Source organism: Lepidochelys kempii, chromosome 23 (assembly GCF_965140265.1).
Source record: "Lepidochelys kempii isolate rLepKem1 chromosome 23, rLepKem1.hap2, whole genome shotgun sequence".
In the NCBI taxonomy this organism is placed as follows: domain Eukaryota; kingdom Metazoa; phylum Chordata; order Testudines; family Cheloniidae; genus Lepidochelys; species Lepidochelys kempii.
Window position 1 is genome coordinate 14852234 of NC_133278.1, and position 14475 is coordinate 14866708.

Genomic DNA, 14475 nt, shown 5'->3' on the forward strand with positions numbered 1-14475 from the left:
CGCACCATGGAGATGTTACTGCGATCACTAACTGACCAATCGCAACGTGGGAGGCGTGGCCCTATGACACAGACTGATCCATCCCACTTTGGGTGGGCCAATCAAGCCAAGGGGGCGTGGCTTCTTTTAAAGGGGACATTACCTAATATTTTTGTTGTGCCTGCCCCATATTTTTCCCCTGTTGCACTGTGGGGGGGGGTGGTATTTAGCAACTCACTGCACCTATTTTTAGCTTAATCTCCCACCCCAATTTCTCAGTCTCTGGCCCTTTAAGAAACTTGGGCGTGTCCCCTCTTGGAAAGGCGTGTAGTTCTTGTTTGTGGAGGACTGGGGCGGGGGCGGGCGGAGGGGGGGGCAGAGAAGAACTCCTGCCCCTTTAAGAGTTGCTCAGGGGGTGGGGTTGATCCCGAAATATTCTCTCCCCTGCTTGCCCCAAGCCAGCCTGAGTGACTGGGGACAGGCCTGGGAGCCAGGACTCCTGGGTTCTCTCCCCAGCTGGGGGAGGGGAGTGGGGTCTGGTGGGTTAGAGCCAGGGGCTGGGATCTGGGACTCCTGGGTTCTCTCCACGGCTGGGGGAGGGGAGTGGGGGCTAGTGGTTAGAGCAGGGAGGGGGGCCTGGGAGCCAGGACTCCTGGGTTCTCTCCCCAGCTGGGGGAGGGGAGTGGGGTCTGGTGGGTTAGAGCCAGGGGCTGGGATCTGGGACTCCTGGGTTCTCTCCACGGCTGGGGGAGGGGAGTGGGGTCTGGTGGTGGGCTTGGTGCCATTCCATCCATGCTGTGGAGCCCCAGCTCTCGCCAGCACCTAGGGGAGCACCAGAGAGGGGGCATGGAACAAAGACAGGGTGGAGAACTGGAGGGCGGGGTAGGGGGCTTTGGGGAGCTGTGGATCAGGATATGGGGGACTTGGGGCAATGCGGGGGGATTTGCAGAGTGGGGCAGGTGGGGCATAGGGCAGTGCGGGAAGGAGGTGGCTGTCTGGGGCAAAGGGACGCCACCCAGTGGGGTTGCTGTGGAGATGGGGGAACACATCTGCCAGGCCCCCCCAGCACGGTACCAAGTCAAAGCACAGCTGTGCCCCCCACCCTTCCCCAGCCATGTCTCAGAGCCACCCCAGAGCCCTGTTGCTTTTCATAGCCTGGTTATTTTTTTTTTCCTGGCTATTGTAATAAATTCCTAGAAGCTGGAAACATTATAAGGAAAATAAGTTCTCTCCTGGCCCCCGGCCTGGCTGGAGTCTGCACGGCAGACCTTGGGCGGCTTTATGTGCAGCAGTTCCCAGCTGCCCCGCCCCAGAGGTGGCTGCATCTCAACGCTGGGAGACCCACCTGTCCTTTTGCTGTGTTATGTGCAGCTGGTCGCCAGCTGCCCCACCCCAGAGGTGGCTGCATCTAAGCGCCAGGCCAACCGTCTCTGTGCAGGGAGTGGGCACTGCTGCAGAGAACCTGCATCTGTAGTCTGTTTCGTGTCTGTGGCTGACCTGCCTGGAGGGGAGTGAGAGGTGGAAGGAAGTGGGTGAGCATCACGGAGGCGGTTGTCTCCTGCCCAAGCTGCAGAACGAAGCCGGGGCGCCATGCAGCAGGGCGAGGGGGCTGGGCAGGGGGTGCTCTCCCTTGGCAGGCAGGGCCAGGCGGTGGGGGGTGCTGGGGGGCAGGGAGCCATGTAGGGGGCTGGGCAGGGAGTGCTCTCCCCTGGCAGGCAGGGCCGGGCACTGGGGGGCGCCATTGGGCGGGGCAATGTGGGGCCAGCACCCTTGGTGCAATCGCTACAAACACAGGAACTGCCCCCCCCCGCCTCCCCTAGCGCAGGAAACCACAGGGACGGAAGTGCCTCTTGGCTTCGGGGACTTGGTGTCGAGCCACCCGCGCCCTGGGGGGCCGAGGGGAGCAGGCGGCAGGTGCAGGGGGGCCCAGGGATGCGCTGAGTGACCATGGATGAGGAGGGGCTGGCGGAGCAGGAATCATGGTAAGAGGGTCACCGGGGGATGGGGGGGAGGGAAATGTACCAAATCCTGCACCTTCCTCACCCCACAAAGACAGGGGCGGATGCTGCACAGAGCAGGGGATTCCAGATTGTCACCTCCCAGGGGCAACTGAGGCACAGAAAAGGGGCACTGACTTCTCCTGTAACTCAGGAGACCCCACTCCCCTCCCCAAGCTGGGGAGAGAACCCAGGCATCCTGGTTCCCAGCCCCTCCTGCTCTGACCAGTAGACCCCACTCCCCTCCCAGAGCTGGGGAGAGAACCCAGGAGTCCTGGCTCCCAGCCCCCGCTGCTCTAACCCAGTAGACCCCACTCCCCTCCCAGAGCTGGGGAGAGAACCCGGGAGTCCTGGCTCTCAGCCCCCCCCTGCTCCAACACAGCCCAGAATAACTCACCCCATTTTGCGCCTCCCCAGGCTCGCGACATCCGGGGTAGCCAGGGGAATTACAGTTCCCCATAACGTAGCACCAAACTTCAGATAAGTTTGTTGGGGGATGTCATTCTTGATGTGTCCCCACAGCACTGCTGGAAGGAAGCTCGCAGCACCCCAGGGGAGCAGGGTCTGTGGGTGCCCATTGCACTGCTGGAAGGAAGCTCACAGCACCCCATTCTTGTAACCCCCTTCCCGGTGTGTTTGCAGGTCCCCGGTGCATCGGGAGCGATCCCAGACCTCAGGGTCCCTGTCTGAGGGCTCGGGGGTGAGTGGGGGAGGGCAAGGCTGGAGTGGACGTTGGAGCTTTGGGGTGTGGGTGGAGTGGCCATGGGGACAGAGACAGGGGTTCTGGGAGATGGGGTAGGGTAACTGTGGGGATGGGGGTCTGGGAGATGGGAGGGCTGAGGGGATGGTGACAGACGGTCTGGGAAATGGGGCGGGGTGGCTGTGGGGATGGGAACAGGGGGTCTGGGAGATCTGGGGGTGGGGTGGGGTGTCTAGGGGTGGGAAATCTGGGGTGGGGTGGCCGTGGGAATGGGCACAGGAGGTCTGGGAGATGGGGTGGGGCGGGGTGGCTGTGGGGACGGAGACAGGGGGTCTGGGAGATGGGATGGGGTGGCCGTGGGGATGGGGGTCTGGGAGATGGGGCAGGGTCCCCCTGAATCTGGCTCTGACCCCCCCTCTCTCTGGCAGAAGAAACGGAAGCAGCAGGGGGTGCCTGGCATGGGGCAGCAGGGGCCTGAGCCCCAGACCTCTGATGACAAGGTGAGACCCTCCCTCTGCCAGGACAGACCCTCCCCCGACTAGCTCCCCGTCATTTTATCCTTATCTGCCCACTAGTAGCTCTTCCCCCCACGCTGTCCCCCTTCATTCCCACTGATTCTCCCCCCCACACACACACCCCCACACACGTGGGGATGGTTGAATTCTGGCCTGGCCCCTTTAAATCGTAGCGGTAGGCGGGGCTTCTTTGGCTAGTGGGTGTGGTCAGCTTGCTGGCAGGGGTGCGGAGTTTCTCTGTGGTTGGTTGTGCTATGGCAGGGGGCGTGACTGGAGGAACGGGGCGTGGTGATTGGCTGCAGGGAGAAGGGTCCTGTACATAGGGGAGAGGTCCTCACCCCGCTCTGCAATTGGCTGAGGCGTGGAGTGGGGGGCATCTCCTTGACAGCAGATTGGCTGAGCAGACAGACGTGGTGTCACAGTGGGACCCTCCCCCATCCCCTCCATGACCCCTTCCCCATGCCCTGCAGTGGGGAGCCCAGGGCTCAGCCGGCAGGGGGCTGCGGGTCAGCAGTGAGGGGCACCCGCAGGGCTGGGCTGGGCTAGCCGGGGGCTGCGGGTCAGGAGTGAGGGGCACCCGCAGACAGGGGGCAGGGGGGATTTACCAGGGCTGGACTAGCAGGGGCTGCGGGTCAGGAGTGAGGGGCACCCGCAGGGCTGGGCTAGCCGGGGGCTGCGGGTCAGGAGTGAGGGGCACCCGCAGGGCTGGGCTAGCCGGGGGCTGCGGGTCAGGAGTGAGGGGCATCCGCAGGGCTGGGCTAGCCGGGGGCTGCGGGTCAGGAGTGAGGGGCACCGGCAGGGCTGGGCTAGCCGGGGGCTGCGGGTCAGGAGTGAGGGGCACCCGCAGGGCTGGGCTAGCCGGGGGCTGCGGGTCAGGAGTGAGGGGCACCCGCAGGGCTGGGCTAGCCGGGGGCTGCGGGTCAGGAGTGAGGGGCACCCGCAGACGGGGGGCAGGGGGGATTTACCAGGGCTGGACTAGCAGGGGCTGTGGGTCGGGAGTGAGGGACACCGGTAGAGCTGGGGGGAGCCCAGGGCTGGGCTAGCCGGGAGTGAGGGGCACCAGCAGGCATGGGGGATACACCAGGGCTGGGCTAGCAGGGGCTGAGGATCAGGAGTGAGGGGCACCGGAGGAGCTGGGGGGCAGGGGGGATACACCAAGGCTGGTCTGTTTCTCTCTTTTCCTGCCCGGAAGCCCCTGGATTGTTTGCTGGTGGCAGGAAGCCGGGTCTATAAATAGTTCCCAGGGGCCCATTGTCTGGGTCCAGCCCCCCCAGTACTGAGCCGGGCCTGGTGATGCCCCCCCCCACCGCTTTCCTCCCCAGGAGCCCTGCACCAAGCGGGTGAAACCTGTCGCCAAGACCCTGTCGGCCCCGGGGCCCCCCTCGGCCAAGGTGACACCCCTGAAACGCCTGAGCCAGTCGATCCAGGTACCCAGGGATCCCCCTCATCCCGGCACTATGGGGGCCAGGACACACAGAGCAGGGCTGTCGCCAGCCCCTTCCAGCAGAGGGAGGGGGTGAGATGGGGGGGTCCCCTGAGGATGGGGATGCGGGGCTGGGCGGGAGGGGGCACCCTGGGAGATGGGTGAAGGGGGGCGGGGTCCGTATTCCACTCTCAGCCAATCACTGTCCATCCTGCCCCCTCACACCCCAGAGGTCCATCAGCTTCAAGACGGAGCCCCGCCCCCCAGGCTACATCCCGCCTCCCCGGGCTGGGGGCTGCCGGCGCCGCAGCAGCAAACTCTGGAGCGAGACCTTCGATCGGGTCAGTGAGGAGCTCTCGGCCCGTGAGGTGAAACGCCAGGAGGTGAGGGGCGGGGCCAGGCACAGGAGGCGGGGCCAGCAGGCAAGGGGAGGAGCCTGGGGAGTGGGGCATGAAGGAGCTGGAGGAGTAGCGAGGCTGGGGGTGGGGCATGAAACACGGTGGGGGAGGAGCCAGGCTAGGGGCGGGGCATGGAGTAAGGTGGGGAGGAGCTAAGGGCAGGGCTGGGAGCAGGTGGGGGAGGAGTCAGCCAGGGGCGGGGCATAGAGCAAGGTGGGGGAGGAGCCAGGCTGGGGGCGGGGCTGGGGCTGGGGGAGGAGCCAGGCAGGGGTGGGCCTGGGAGCAGGTGCGGGAGGAGTCAGATGGGGAGGGAGGAGCCAGGCCGGGGAGCAGGGTCGGGGGGTACCACGGGGGTATCTGCGGGCTTAGCCTGACCCTGACCCTCCCTCCCCAGGTGATCTTCGAGCTGATGCAGGGGGAGCAGCAACTGGTGGCAGATTTGAACCTGGTGAAGAAGGTACCTCCCCCCCCCCCCGCTAGATGAGCGGTGCTGGGGGGTGGGGTCCCAGCAGGGTGAAGTGGGGGGCTCAGCAGGGTGCACTGTGCTGCGGGGGAAGCAGGGGGGGGCTCGGGGGGGCTGGTGCTATGCTGCTGGGCTATGGTGCTGGGAGGTGGGGTCCCAGCGGGGGGCAGAGAGGGGCTCAGCGTTGTGGGAGGCTCAGCAGGGGGTGCTCTGTTAGGGGGGCCACTGTGCTGTGGGGCAAAGCGGGGGGCTCAGTAGGGGGTTCTGTGCAGCAGGGGATTGGGGGGCAGAGGGGGGTTGTGGGCAGCGGGACGAAGCAGGGGGGCTCTGCTGCAGAGGGATTTGGGGGGCTGTGGGGGGCGCTGGGCTGTGGTGGGAAATTGGGGGACTGTGGGGGCCACTGTGCTGTGGGGGAATTGGGAGGGCTGTGGGGGGCGCTGGGCAGTGGGAGGAAGCGGGGGGTGCTGTGCTGTGGAGGGATTTGGGGGGCTGTGGGGGGCGCTGTGCTGTGGGGGATTTGGGGGGCTGTGGGGGGCACTGGACAGTGGAAGAAGCAGGGGGTGCTGTGCTGTGGGGGAATTGGGAGGGCTGTGGGGGGCGCTGTGCTGTGGGGGAATTGGGGGGGCTGTGGGGGGCGCTGGGCAGTGGGAGGAAGCGGGGGGTGCTGTGCTGTGGAGGGATTTGGGGGGCTGTGGGGGGCGCTGTGCTGTGGGGGAATTGGGGGGGCTGTGGGGGGCGCTGGGCAGTGGGAGGAAGCGGGGGGTGCTGTGCTGTGGGGGAATTGGGAGGGCTGTGGGGGGCGCTGTGCTGTGGGGGAATTGGGGGGGCTGTGGGGGGCGCTGGGCAGTGGGAGGAAGCAGGGGGTGCTGTGCTGTGGAGGGATTTGGGGGGCTGTGGGGGGCGCTGTGCTGTGGGGGAATTGGGGGGGCTGTGGGGGGCGCTGGGCAGTGGGAGAAAGCGGGGGGCGCTGTGCTGTGGAGGGATTTGGGGGGCTGTGGGGGGTGCTGTGCTGTGGGGGATTTGGGGGGCTGTGGGGGGCACTGGACAGTGGAAGAAGCAGGGGGCGCTGTGCTGCAGAGGGATTTGGGGGGCTGTGGGGGGCGCTGTGCTGTGGGGGATTTGGGGGGCTGTGGGGGGCACTGGACAGTGGAAGAAGCGGGGGGCGCTGTGCTGCAGAGGGATTTGGGGGGCTGTGGTGGGCACGCTCACCCCCTGCCCCTTGCAGAACTACTACGAGCCGATGCTGACGCTGGCCATCCTGCCCGAGGCCGAGCTGCGCGAGATCTTCGGGACCCTGGATTCCCTGGCGCCGCTGCACGAAGGTACAGGCTGCAATTCCGCCGGGCGCCACTGGGGGGCAGCGCGACACCGGCTGGGTGCGGGGGAGGCTCCCTGCCCCATGGGTGGGGGGTGGGGGGGAGTCCACTTTGCCGCTATTTCCCCCCGTCCTGGCGCCCCCGCAGGAGGCTGCTCGCCCTACGGCCTGATCCCTGCACTGACCCCCCCCTTTTGCAGACTTGCTGGGGCGGCTGCTGGGTCTGAGGCAGGAGGACGGGACGGTGCCTGAGCTGGGACCCACCCTGCTGGACTGGGTAAGGGCTGGGGGGAGAGGCTGGGGTCAATGGGGGGGTGACATTTATGGGGCTGGGGATGTTAGGAGGGGGGAGCATGGGGTTGGGAGTGGAGCTATGGGGAGGAGGATGGACATGGGGGGCCAAGGGGAAGGACAAGGGGTTTGAGGGAAGGAGGTGGGGAATACTGGGGAGGGGCAGGAGGAAATGAGGGAGGGTGGGGAACCAGGAATGGGGAGACCCCCCCCCCAGGAGGGAAGAGGGTGGGGGGAGGGGTTCCCCCGGCTGGGCAGTGGGGCTTTGTGTAGTGTCTGGGGAGGGGGAGGTGTAACTGGACCCCCCAGCCCAGCCTGGGAGCGGGGAATGTGGCCCCACAGGAGGGGGGACGGGGACCCCTGGCCTGGTGTGTGCGGGTATCAGGAACGGCAGCCCCACACCCCAGCGCTCCCCCTCTCTTGGCGTCTCCCCCCCACAGCTGCCCGGGCTGCGGGCCTACGAATCCTACTGCTGCCACCAGGTGTGGGCCAAGGCGCGGCTGGACCGCCGCAAGCAGGAGCCGGCGGTGGGGGAATTCCTGCGCCTGTGCCAGGAGTCGGCCTTCAGCCGCAAGCTGGAGCTTTGGAGCTTCCTGGACCTGCCCCGCAGCCGCCTGGTCAAGTACCCCCTGCTGCTGCGGGAGGTGCTGCGCCAGACGCCCCCCGAGCACCCCGACCAGGCGCCCCTGCAGCGGGCGGTGAGAGCCAGGGCACGGGGGAGGGACGGGACCCCCTCCCACTGCGAGGGGTTGGTTAATACCACAAAGAGGGGGAGGTGGGGGCAGAGGGTGCCCATGCGCCCCACAGGGAGGGGGTAGCAAGGTGGGGGGGGACAGAGGGTGCCCATGCGCCCCGCAGGGAGGGGGTAGCACCGTGGGGGGGGACAGAGGGTGCCCATGCGCCCCGCAGGGAGGGGGTAGCACCGTGGGGGGGGACAGAGGGTGCCCATGCGCCCCGCAGGGAGGGGGTAGCACCGTGGGGGGGGACAGAGGGTGCCCATGCGCCCCGCAGGGAGGGGGGTAGCACCGTGGGGGGGGCAGAGGGTCCCCATGTGCCCCGCAGGGAGGGGGTAGCACCGTGGGGGGGGCAGAGGGTGCCCATGTGCCCCGCAGGGAGGGGGTAGCACCGTGGGGGGGGCAGAGGGTCCCCATGTGCCCCGCAGGGAGGGGGTAGCACAGTGTGGGGGGCAGAGGGTCCCCGAGCACCCCGCAGGACAGGCGAGGACCCCGCTGACCAGTGACCCATGGGGGGCAGGTGGCGCTGGCCCAGGACCTGGTGGGGCTGATCAACAGGAAGACGGGGGAGGCCGAGTGCCGCTTCTACCAGCAACGGCTGAGCTACCCCGAGGGGGCTCCCCGGCACCCCGGCATCGACTGCTCCAGCCTGCTGCTCTGCCACGGGGACCTCCGCAACAGCAAGGGGCAGGTACCAGCCTCCCACCGTGGCCGCCTCCCCTCAGCCAGGGCTGGGCGCTAGGCGGCATGGTGCCGTGGGGAGCTGGGCAGGGGGACTGGGGGGCAGGGGGCTGGGCACTGGGGTCGCCATAGGGTGGGGCGCTGGGGTGTGCTGGGGGGCTGAGCGCTGGGAGGGTGCCAGGGGGCAGGAGGTTGGGCACTGGGGGGCAGGGGGCTGGGGTTGCCATAGGGTGGGGCACTGAGGGGCAGGAGGCTGGGCACTGGGGGGGCAGAGGCCGAGCACTGGGGGGCAGGGTCTGGGGTTGCCATAGGATGGGGCACAGCAGGGGGTTGGGGGCAGGGGGTGGGCACTGGCAGGTGCCCAGGGGCTGGGCATTGTGGGGTGCCAGGGGTCGGGGAAACTATCTCCAAGCTTGGGTTACAGCGAGAGAACCCAGGAGTCCTGGCTCCACGCCCCTCCCTCCCCGCTCTAACCACTAGAGCCCACTCCCCTGCCGGAGCCGGGGCAGGAACCCAGGTGTCCTGACCCCCCTCTCCCTGCAGAGGCTGCATGTGTTCCTGTTCCAGGAGGCGCTGGTGCTGACCCGGCCCGTCCTGCAGGGGGAGCAGGTCGTCTTCCAGCTCCAGGGGCCCCCCCTGCCCGTCGGCCAGCTGGAGGTGCAGGACCTGCCTGACGGGGGGGGCCCGGCTTGGGGGGGCCCTGCGTGAGCGCGGTAGGTGCCCCCCTGCTCTGCTGGGATTCCCCTAGCCCATCCCCCACTGGGATCCCTGCCCCCCAGGTTGACGCCTGCTGCTGGAGGCTGGAGCTGGTTGGGGTGGGGGGCCAGCTTGGGGGGGGGGGGACTGGCTTGGGTGGGGGGCAAGCGAGGGACAGTCTAACTGGGGAGGGGCTGACTGGGATGGGGGGCTAGGGGCTGGGGCTGGCTGGTAGCGGGGCAGCCCCCCGCTTTGACCCCCCTGCCCTCCCTTCCCCCCCAGGCAGGAGCTGCCTGCGGGTCAGCGCCGGGGCCCGGGCCCACACGCTGCAGGCGGCCGACGCCTTCGACAAGCAGCAGTGGTTGAGCCGCCTGCGCCAGGCCCTGGCCGCCCGCCCGCCCCCGGAGCTCGACGGCAGCCTGGGGCCCCTGGCCGCCCTGCGCCTGGACTGCGACCCCCCCATGGAGCACACCTGAGCCGGGCTCCCCCCGGCTCCAGGTCACCGGCACGCGGAGCTGAGAGCTGAGCCGTCCGGACGCCCGGGTCCCTCCGTCCCGCCGAGCCAGATTCGTCTTTCTCCATCTCTCCCCGGACTCCTGGGTCCGCCCCCCGCTCCCGTATTTATTGCGGCCCAGGGCCTTAACCCCGCGTGGGCTGCTCCCGGGCCGTCTCCCCTCCCGCGGCTGGAAGACGAAGGTGCCCCTTGGCCGCCCTGGAGTGGGAGTGGGGGGGCCAGGGGCTGCCCCTCTGCGGGGGGCCCTTGCGTGTCCCCCTGCCCTGTGCCCCCACTGGCCTTTCTGTGACCAGCTGCCAATAAACCTGTGATGGTCGCGGCCGGGCCCCGATTCCTCTGTGTGTCCCCCAGCCGGGTAACAGGCTACTGCTGCTGCCAGCCGAGGGAGTCACCCCGAGCTGCCCCCCCCCAGCTGTGCCTGTCATGGGGGAGGGGTCCCTGCCTGCCCCCGGGGGAGGGGCCAGAGGGGGGACACTGGGTCCCCCTACACTGGGGGTGGGGCCTATGGGAGGGGTGGAGCCACGGCGGGAGGAGGGCCCCAAACTCCTGAGTCTGGCTGCAGAGGCTCCGAGTGGGGCTGGGGTGGGGTGGGGAGGGCTGAGGCAGGCCCGGGATCCTGCCACCCCATTGGCCAGCTGTGGAGCGAGGGCGTAGCCAGGCAGGGGTCCTGCCACCCAATTGGCAAACTGTGGAGAGAGGGCGTGGCCAGGAGGGAGCCTGCCAGCTGATTGGCCAACAACTACTAAGGGGCGTGGCTTGAGGAGGAGTCTCAGTTCAGAGAGGCGGGAGGGGGCGGGTTTTACAACTTGCCTCGTGATTCGATTGGTCGGGGGGGGGAGACGGACCCGCTCGGCCCCTGATTGGCGAGGGGGCGGGGCCTGAGGCGAAAGCCGCTCGACTGTGATTGGCTGGAGGCGGGTCCGGGGGTGTCATGGCGGCCCCCGCGTGGTCCGAGCGGGTCCGGGAGCTGCTGAAGCGGATGAACAATTTCCACGAGCCCGGTGCGGGGCGGGGCCTAGCGGGGCGGGGCGGGCGCGTGGCCATGGTAACCGGCTCCTGAAAGCGGCGCCTGCTGCAATCGGCCGACACGAGATGAGGCCCTGGCCGCCCCTTTAATTCTTAAAGGGGAGGTGAGCGAAGGGGGAAATGTCAGCCGTCAAACAATACTGGCTACGGACCTTTAATTCTTAAAGGGGAAGGAGGGGTGGAAAATGAGCCGACAGAAAATAACCTACTGCCCTTTAATTCTTAAAGGTGCGGCTGTGAGGAGAGAATTGAGCCGACAGAAACGAATGGTCTGTTGTTATTAAAGGGGCGGGCAGGAATTCGCCGGCGGGAATGGCTGGGACTCACTCACGTGCTTCACTACTTAAAGGGGCCGGGCGGGGAGCTGGGAGACTTGTGACCCCCTTTAACTGTTAAAGGGGCAGGATTTAGTGGCGGGAGGGGGCCACAGAGCTAATTAAAGGGACAGGTGGGGGGGCTCAGGGGGCTCTAGCCACGGGGAGCAGGTGGGGGCGCCATGCTGTGGGAGAAGTGGGGGGAGGCACAGTCCTATAGAGGGGCTTGGGGGGCACTGAACTGCAGGAAGAATTTGGGGGGCTCGGTGCTGCAGGGGACGCTCAGGGGGTGCTGTGCGGGGGCAGGGGCTGCAGGGGGAGCACTGAGCTGCAGGGTGTCTGCGTGGGGGGGTCTAACCGTGGCCCTCTCCCCAGGCTCGTCCCGGGACCAGTGCCTGCCGTTCCTGGTGGCGGGGCAGCGCGTGGGCTCCGTGCCCGCCCCGGTAGCCCAGCGGCTCCAGGGCTACCCGGCTGTGTTCAGCGTCTGCCCCGGGCCCGGCCACGTTGAGCTCCACCCACACCTGGCGTCCCCCCAGCAGCGCACGGCCGCCGTGGGGCAGGTGCTCGCGGAGCTGCGGGACCCTGGGGCTTTCCCCTGCCTGCGTGAATGGAGAGACGAGGTGAGGCCGGGTGCCCAGCCCCCGCGGGGGAGTGGAGGGACTCCTGGGTCCCATCCTGGCTCTGGGAGGGGAGGGATGTCTAGTGGTTAGAGCCCCTAACCACTGGGGGGTGGGGGCAGGGCAGGGCGGGGCAGGGATCCCGGACTCCTGGGTTCTCTCAGCTGGCCCCCTTGTCCTTGCAGCACTATGAGGTGATGCCCCGGTTCTGCGACCCGCCTCTGTTCAGCATGGAGCGCGCGGCCACCGGTGAGTCCTGCTGGGGAAGCCTGCGGGGCACAGCGGGGGAAGGGAGAGGGGGGGATAGTGGGGGTGTGGAATGGGGTGGGCAGGGCAGACAAGAGGGAGGGGGTGGAGTGGGGAGGGGAGGGGGAGGACCTGGGGGGCAGAGTGGGGGTAGAGTGGGGTGGGCAGGGCAGACAGGAGGGCGGGGGGGTGGAGTGGGGAGGGGAGGACCTGGGGGGCAGAGTGGGGGTAGAGTGGGGGTGTGGAATGGGGTGGGCAGGGCAGACAGGAGGGCGGGGGGGTGGAGTGGGGAGGGGAGGACCTGGGGGGCAGAGTGGGGGTAGAGTGGGGGGTGTGAATGGGGTGGGCAGGGCAGACAGGAGGGCGGGGGGGGTGGAGTGGGGAGGGGAGGACCTGGGGGGCAGAGTGGGGTAGAGTGGGGGTGTGGAATGGGGTGGGCAGGGCAGACAGGAGGGCGGGGGGGTGGAGTGGGGAGGAGAGGAGCTGGGGGGCAGAGTGATGGCCTGGGGTTGCTCCTGCTCCCCCAGGGTGGGGAATCCCACGCCCCCGACTGACCCTCCCCCCCCCTCCTCAGCACTCCTGGGGGTTCGCTGCTACGGCACCCACCTGAATGGCTACACCTGGCGCGGGGGCCGCCCCTGCATGTGGCTCGGCCGCCGCGCCCCCACCAAGCCCACCTACCCCTGGCCGGCTGGACAACCTGGTGAGGGGGGCACCGCAGGGGAGGGGCACGGCCCTGGATGCAGGGGGCAGAGCTCCAGCGGCGGGGGAGGGGGCAGGGAATCTCCCTCCCCCCCATAGCAGGGGGATGGTTCTGACACAGCTGGCTGCACCCATGGGTCTGACATGGTGGGGGTAATGCGTGGGGGGGGGGGGGGGGCTCTGGTTCTGCCCCTGGCAGGGTACAGTGTGTGTGTGTGTGGGGGGGGTGCATGGGTCTGACCTGGGGGAGGTACCATGCTGGAGGGGCCCGGGGAGAAGTACCCCACATGCAGGGCACCACCCTCACTCCCTGCTGTCCCACAGGCGGCGGGGGGCATCGCGGCGGGGCTGGGGGTGATGGAGACGCTGGTGAAGGAGTGCCAGGAGGAGGCCTGCATCCCCCCCACGCTGGCAGCCAAGGCCCGGCCTGTGGGCACCATCAGGTAACTCGGGGGGGTGGGGGGTTAACCCCTCAAGCCCCTCCCCCTTCCTCTCTTCTCTGACCCACCCCAGCTCCTGGATCTGCCAGGGTGCTGAGCCCATCTCCAGGGGGGCAGTGGGGGGGAACCAGGCAGGGTCCAAGTGGGCACTGCTCCCCCCCATTGACCCCCTTCCCTCCCCCACAGCTACACCTATGAGGACCATCGGGGCATCTTCCCCGAGTGCCAGTTTGTTTTCGACCTGGAGCTGCCCGAAGACTTCGAGCCCCGTGTGGGCGACGGGGAGATGCAGGAGTTTTACCTGTGGGGCCTAGATGAGGTGAGCAGGGGGCGCTCTCCCCTGGCAGTCAGGGCCGGGCGCTGGGGGGCGGCACAGAGGGTGGGGCTGGGCAAGGGGCTCTCGCCCCTGGCAGTCAGGGCCGGGCGCTGGGGGGCGGCGCAGAGTGTGGGGCTGGGCAAGGGGCACTCGCCCCTGGCAGTCAGGGCCAGGCGCTGGGGGGCGGCGCAGAGTGTGGGGCTGGGCAAGGGGCTCTCGCCCCTGGCAGTCAGGGCCGGGTGCTGGGGATGCCGTGCTGCAGGGAGGGGGGCATGGGCACCCCCCAGGCAGTTAGTGCTGCCGCTCCTGCCCTGTGGCTGCCCCGCCCCCAGGGAGGTTGTGTTGTTTATCACATTTCTTAGGGAGCCCCGGGCACTGTTGTGTGTGGCCGTTCCCCAGCTGCTCCGCCCCAGAGGTGGCTGCCGCTCAGTGGAAGGCCACCCGCCCACAGCTGCTCTCACCCCCACAGGTGAAGAACGCCATCGCCTCAGGTGACTTCAAACCCAACTGCGCGCTGGTCGCCCTGGATTTCCTCATCCGGCACGGCCACATCCAGCCCCACCACGGTGAGGGGACAGCCCTGGGCTTGGCTACCCAGGCCTGCGGGGCGGGGGGCAGAGTCCAGGGCTGGGCAAGCAGGGGGCTGAGGGTTGGGAGTGAGGGGCACCGGCAGTATTGGGGGGGAGCCTAGGGGGCTGCGGAGCAGGAGTGAGGGGCACCAGCAGGGCCTACGGGGCAGGGGGGTGGGGCTGCGGGTCGGGAGTGAGGGGCTTCCACCAGCCTCAGCCCCTGTTCTTCCCCCAGAGCCCCACTACGCCGAGCTGGTCGAGGGGCTGCACCGGACCCTATGAGAAGTCGCCGCTCGTCTCCGCTTCTGCTGCCCCCGCCCAGCGACCGCCGCTCCTGTGCCCCCGGCCCCTGCCTGAATAAAGCCTGCCTCCCCCCAGCTGCTGGGTGCGCCTGGTTCTGGGGGAGCGCAGGGAGACACGCACACGGCGCAAGGGCCCGTCCCCTCCAGCAGGGGGCGCAGGGAGACACGCGCACGGCGCAAGGGCCCGTCCCCTCCAGCGGGGGGCGCAGGGAGACACGCGCACGGCGCAAGGGCCCG

The 14475-nt window shown here is 68.4% G+C and overlaps 2 protein-coding genes across 2 annotated transcripts; both read left to right on the forward strand.

The window, feature by feature from the left end:
* The first annotated feature begins 7 nt into the window (after positions 1–7).
* On the forward strand, positions 8–10150 carry LOC140902326 (rho guanine nucleotide exchange factor 3-like). The gene is given in 14 exon segments (XM_073322299.1): positions 8–92; positions 1800–1961; positions 2619–2676; positions 3105–3176; positions 4514–4618; positions 4845–4997; positions 5407–5469; positions 6701–6797; positions 6991–7067; positions 7522–7779; positions 8336–8506; positions 9040–9171; positions 9173–9209; positions 9475–10150. Coding segments are annotated over 13 exon segments (1452 nt in total). The 5' UTR covers positions 8–92; positions 1800–1926; the 3' UTR covers positions 9669–10150.
* Positions 10151–10565: 415 nt separating this feature from the next.
* On the forward strand, positions 10566–14313 carry LOC140902328 (uncharacterized). The gene is given in 9 exon segments (XM_073322301.1): positions 10566–10707; positions 11422–11666; positions 11849–11912; positions 12484–12590; positions 12592–12612; positions 12936–13054; positions 13238–13370; positions 13837–13933; positions 14172–14313. Coding segments are annotated over 9 exon segments (903 nt in total). The 5' UTR covers positions 10566–10637; the 3' UTR covers positions 14219–14313.
* Positions 14314–14475: the final 162 nt, after the last annotated feature.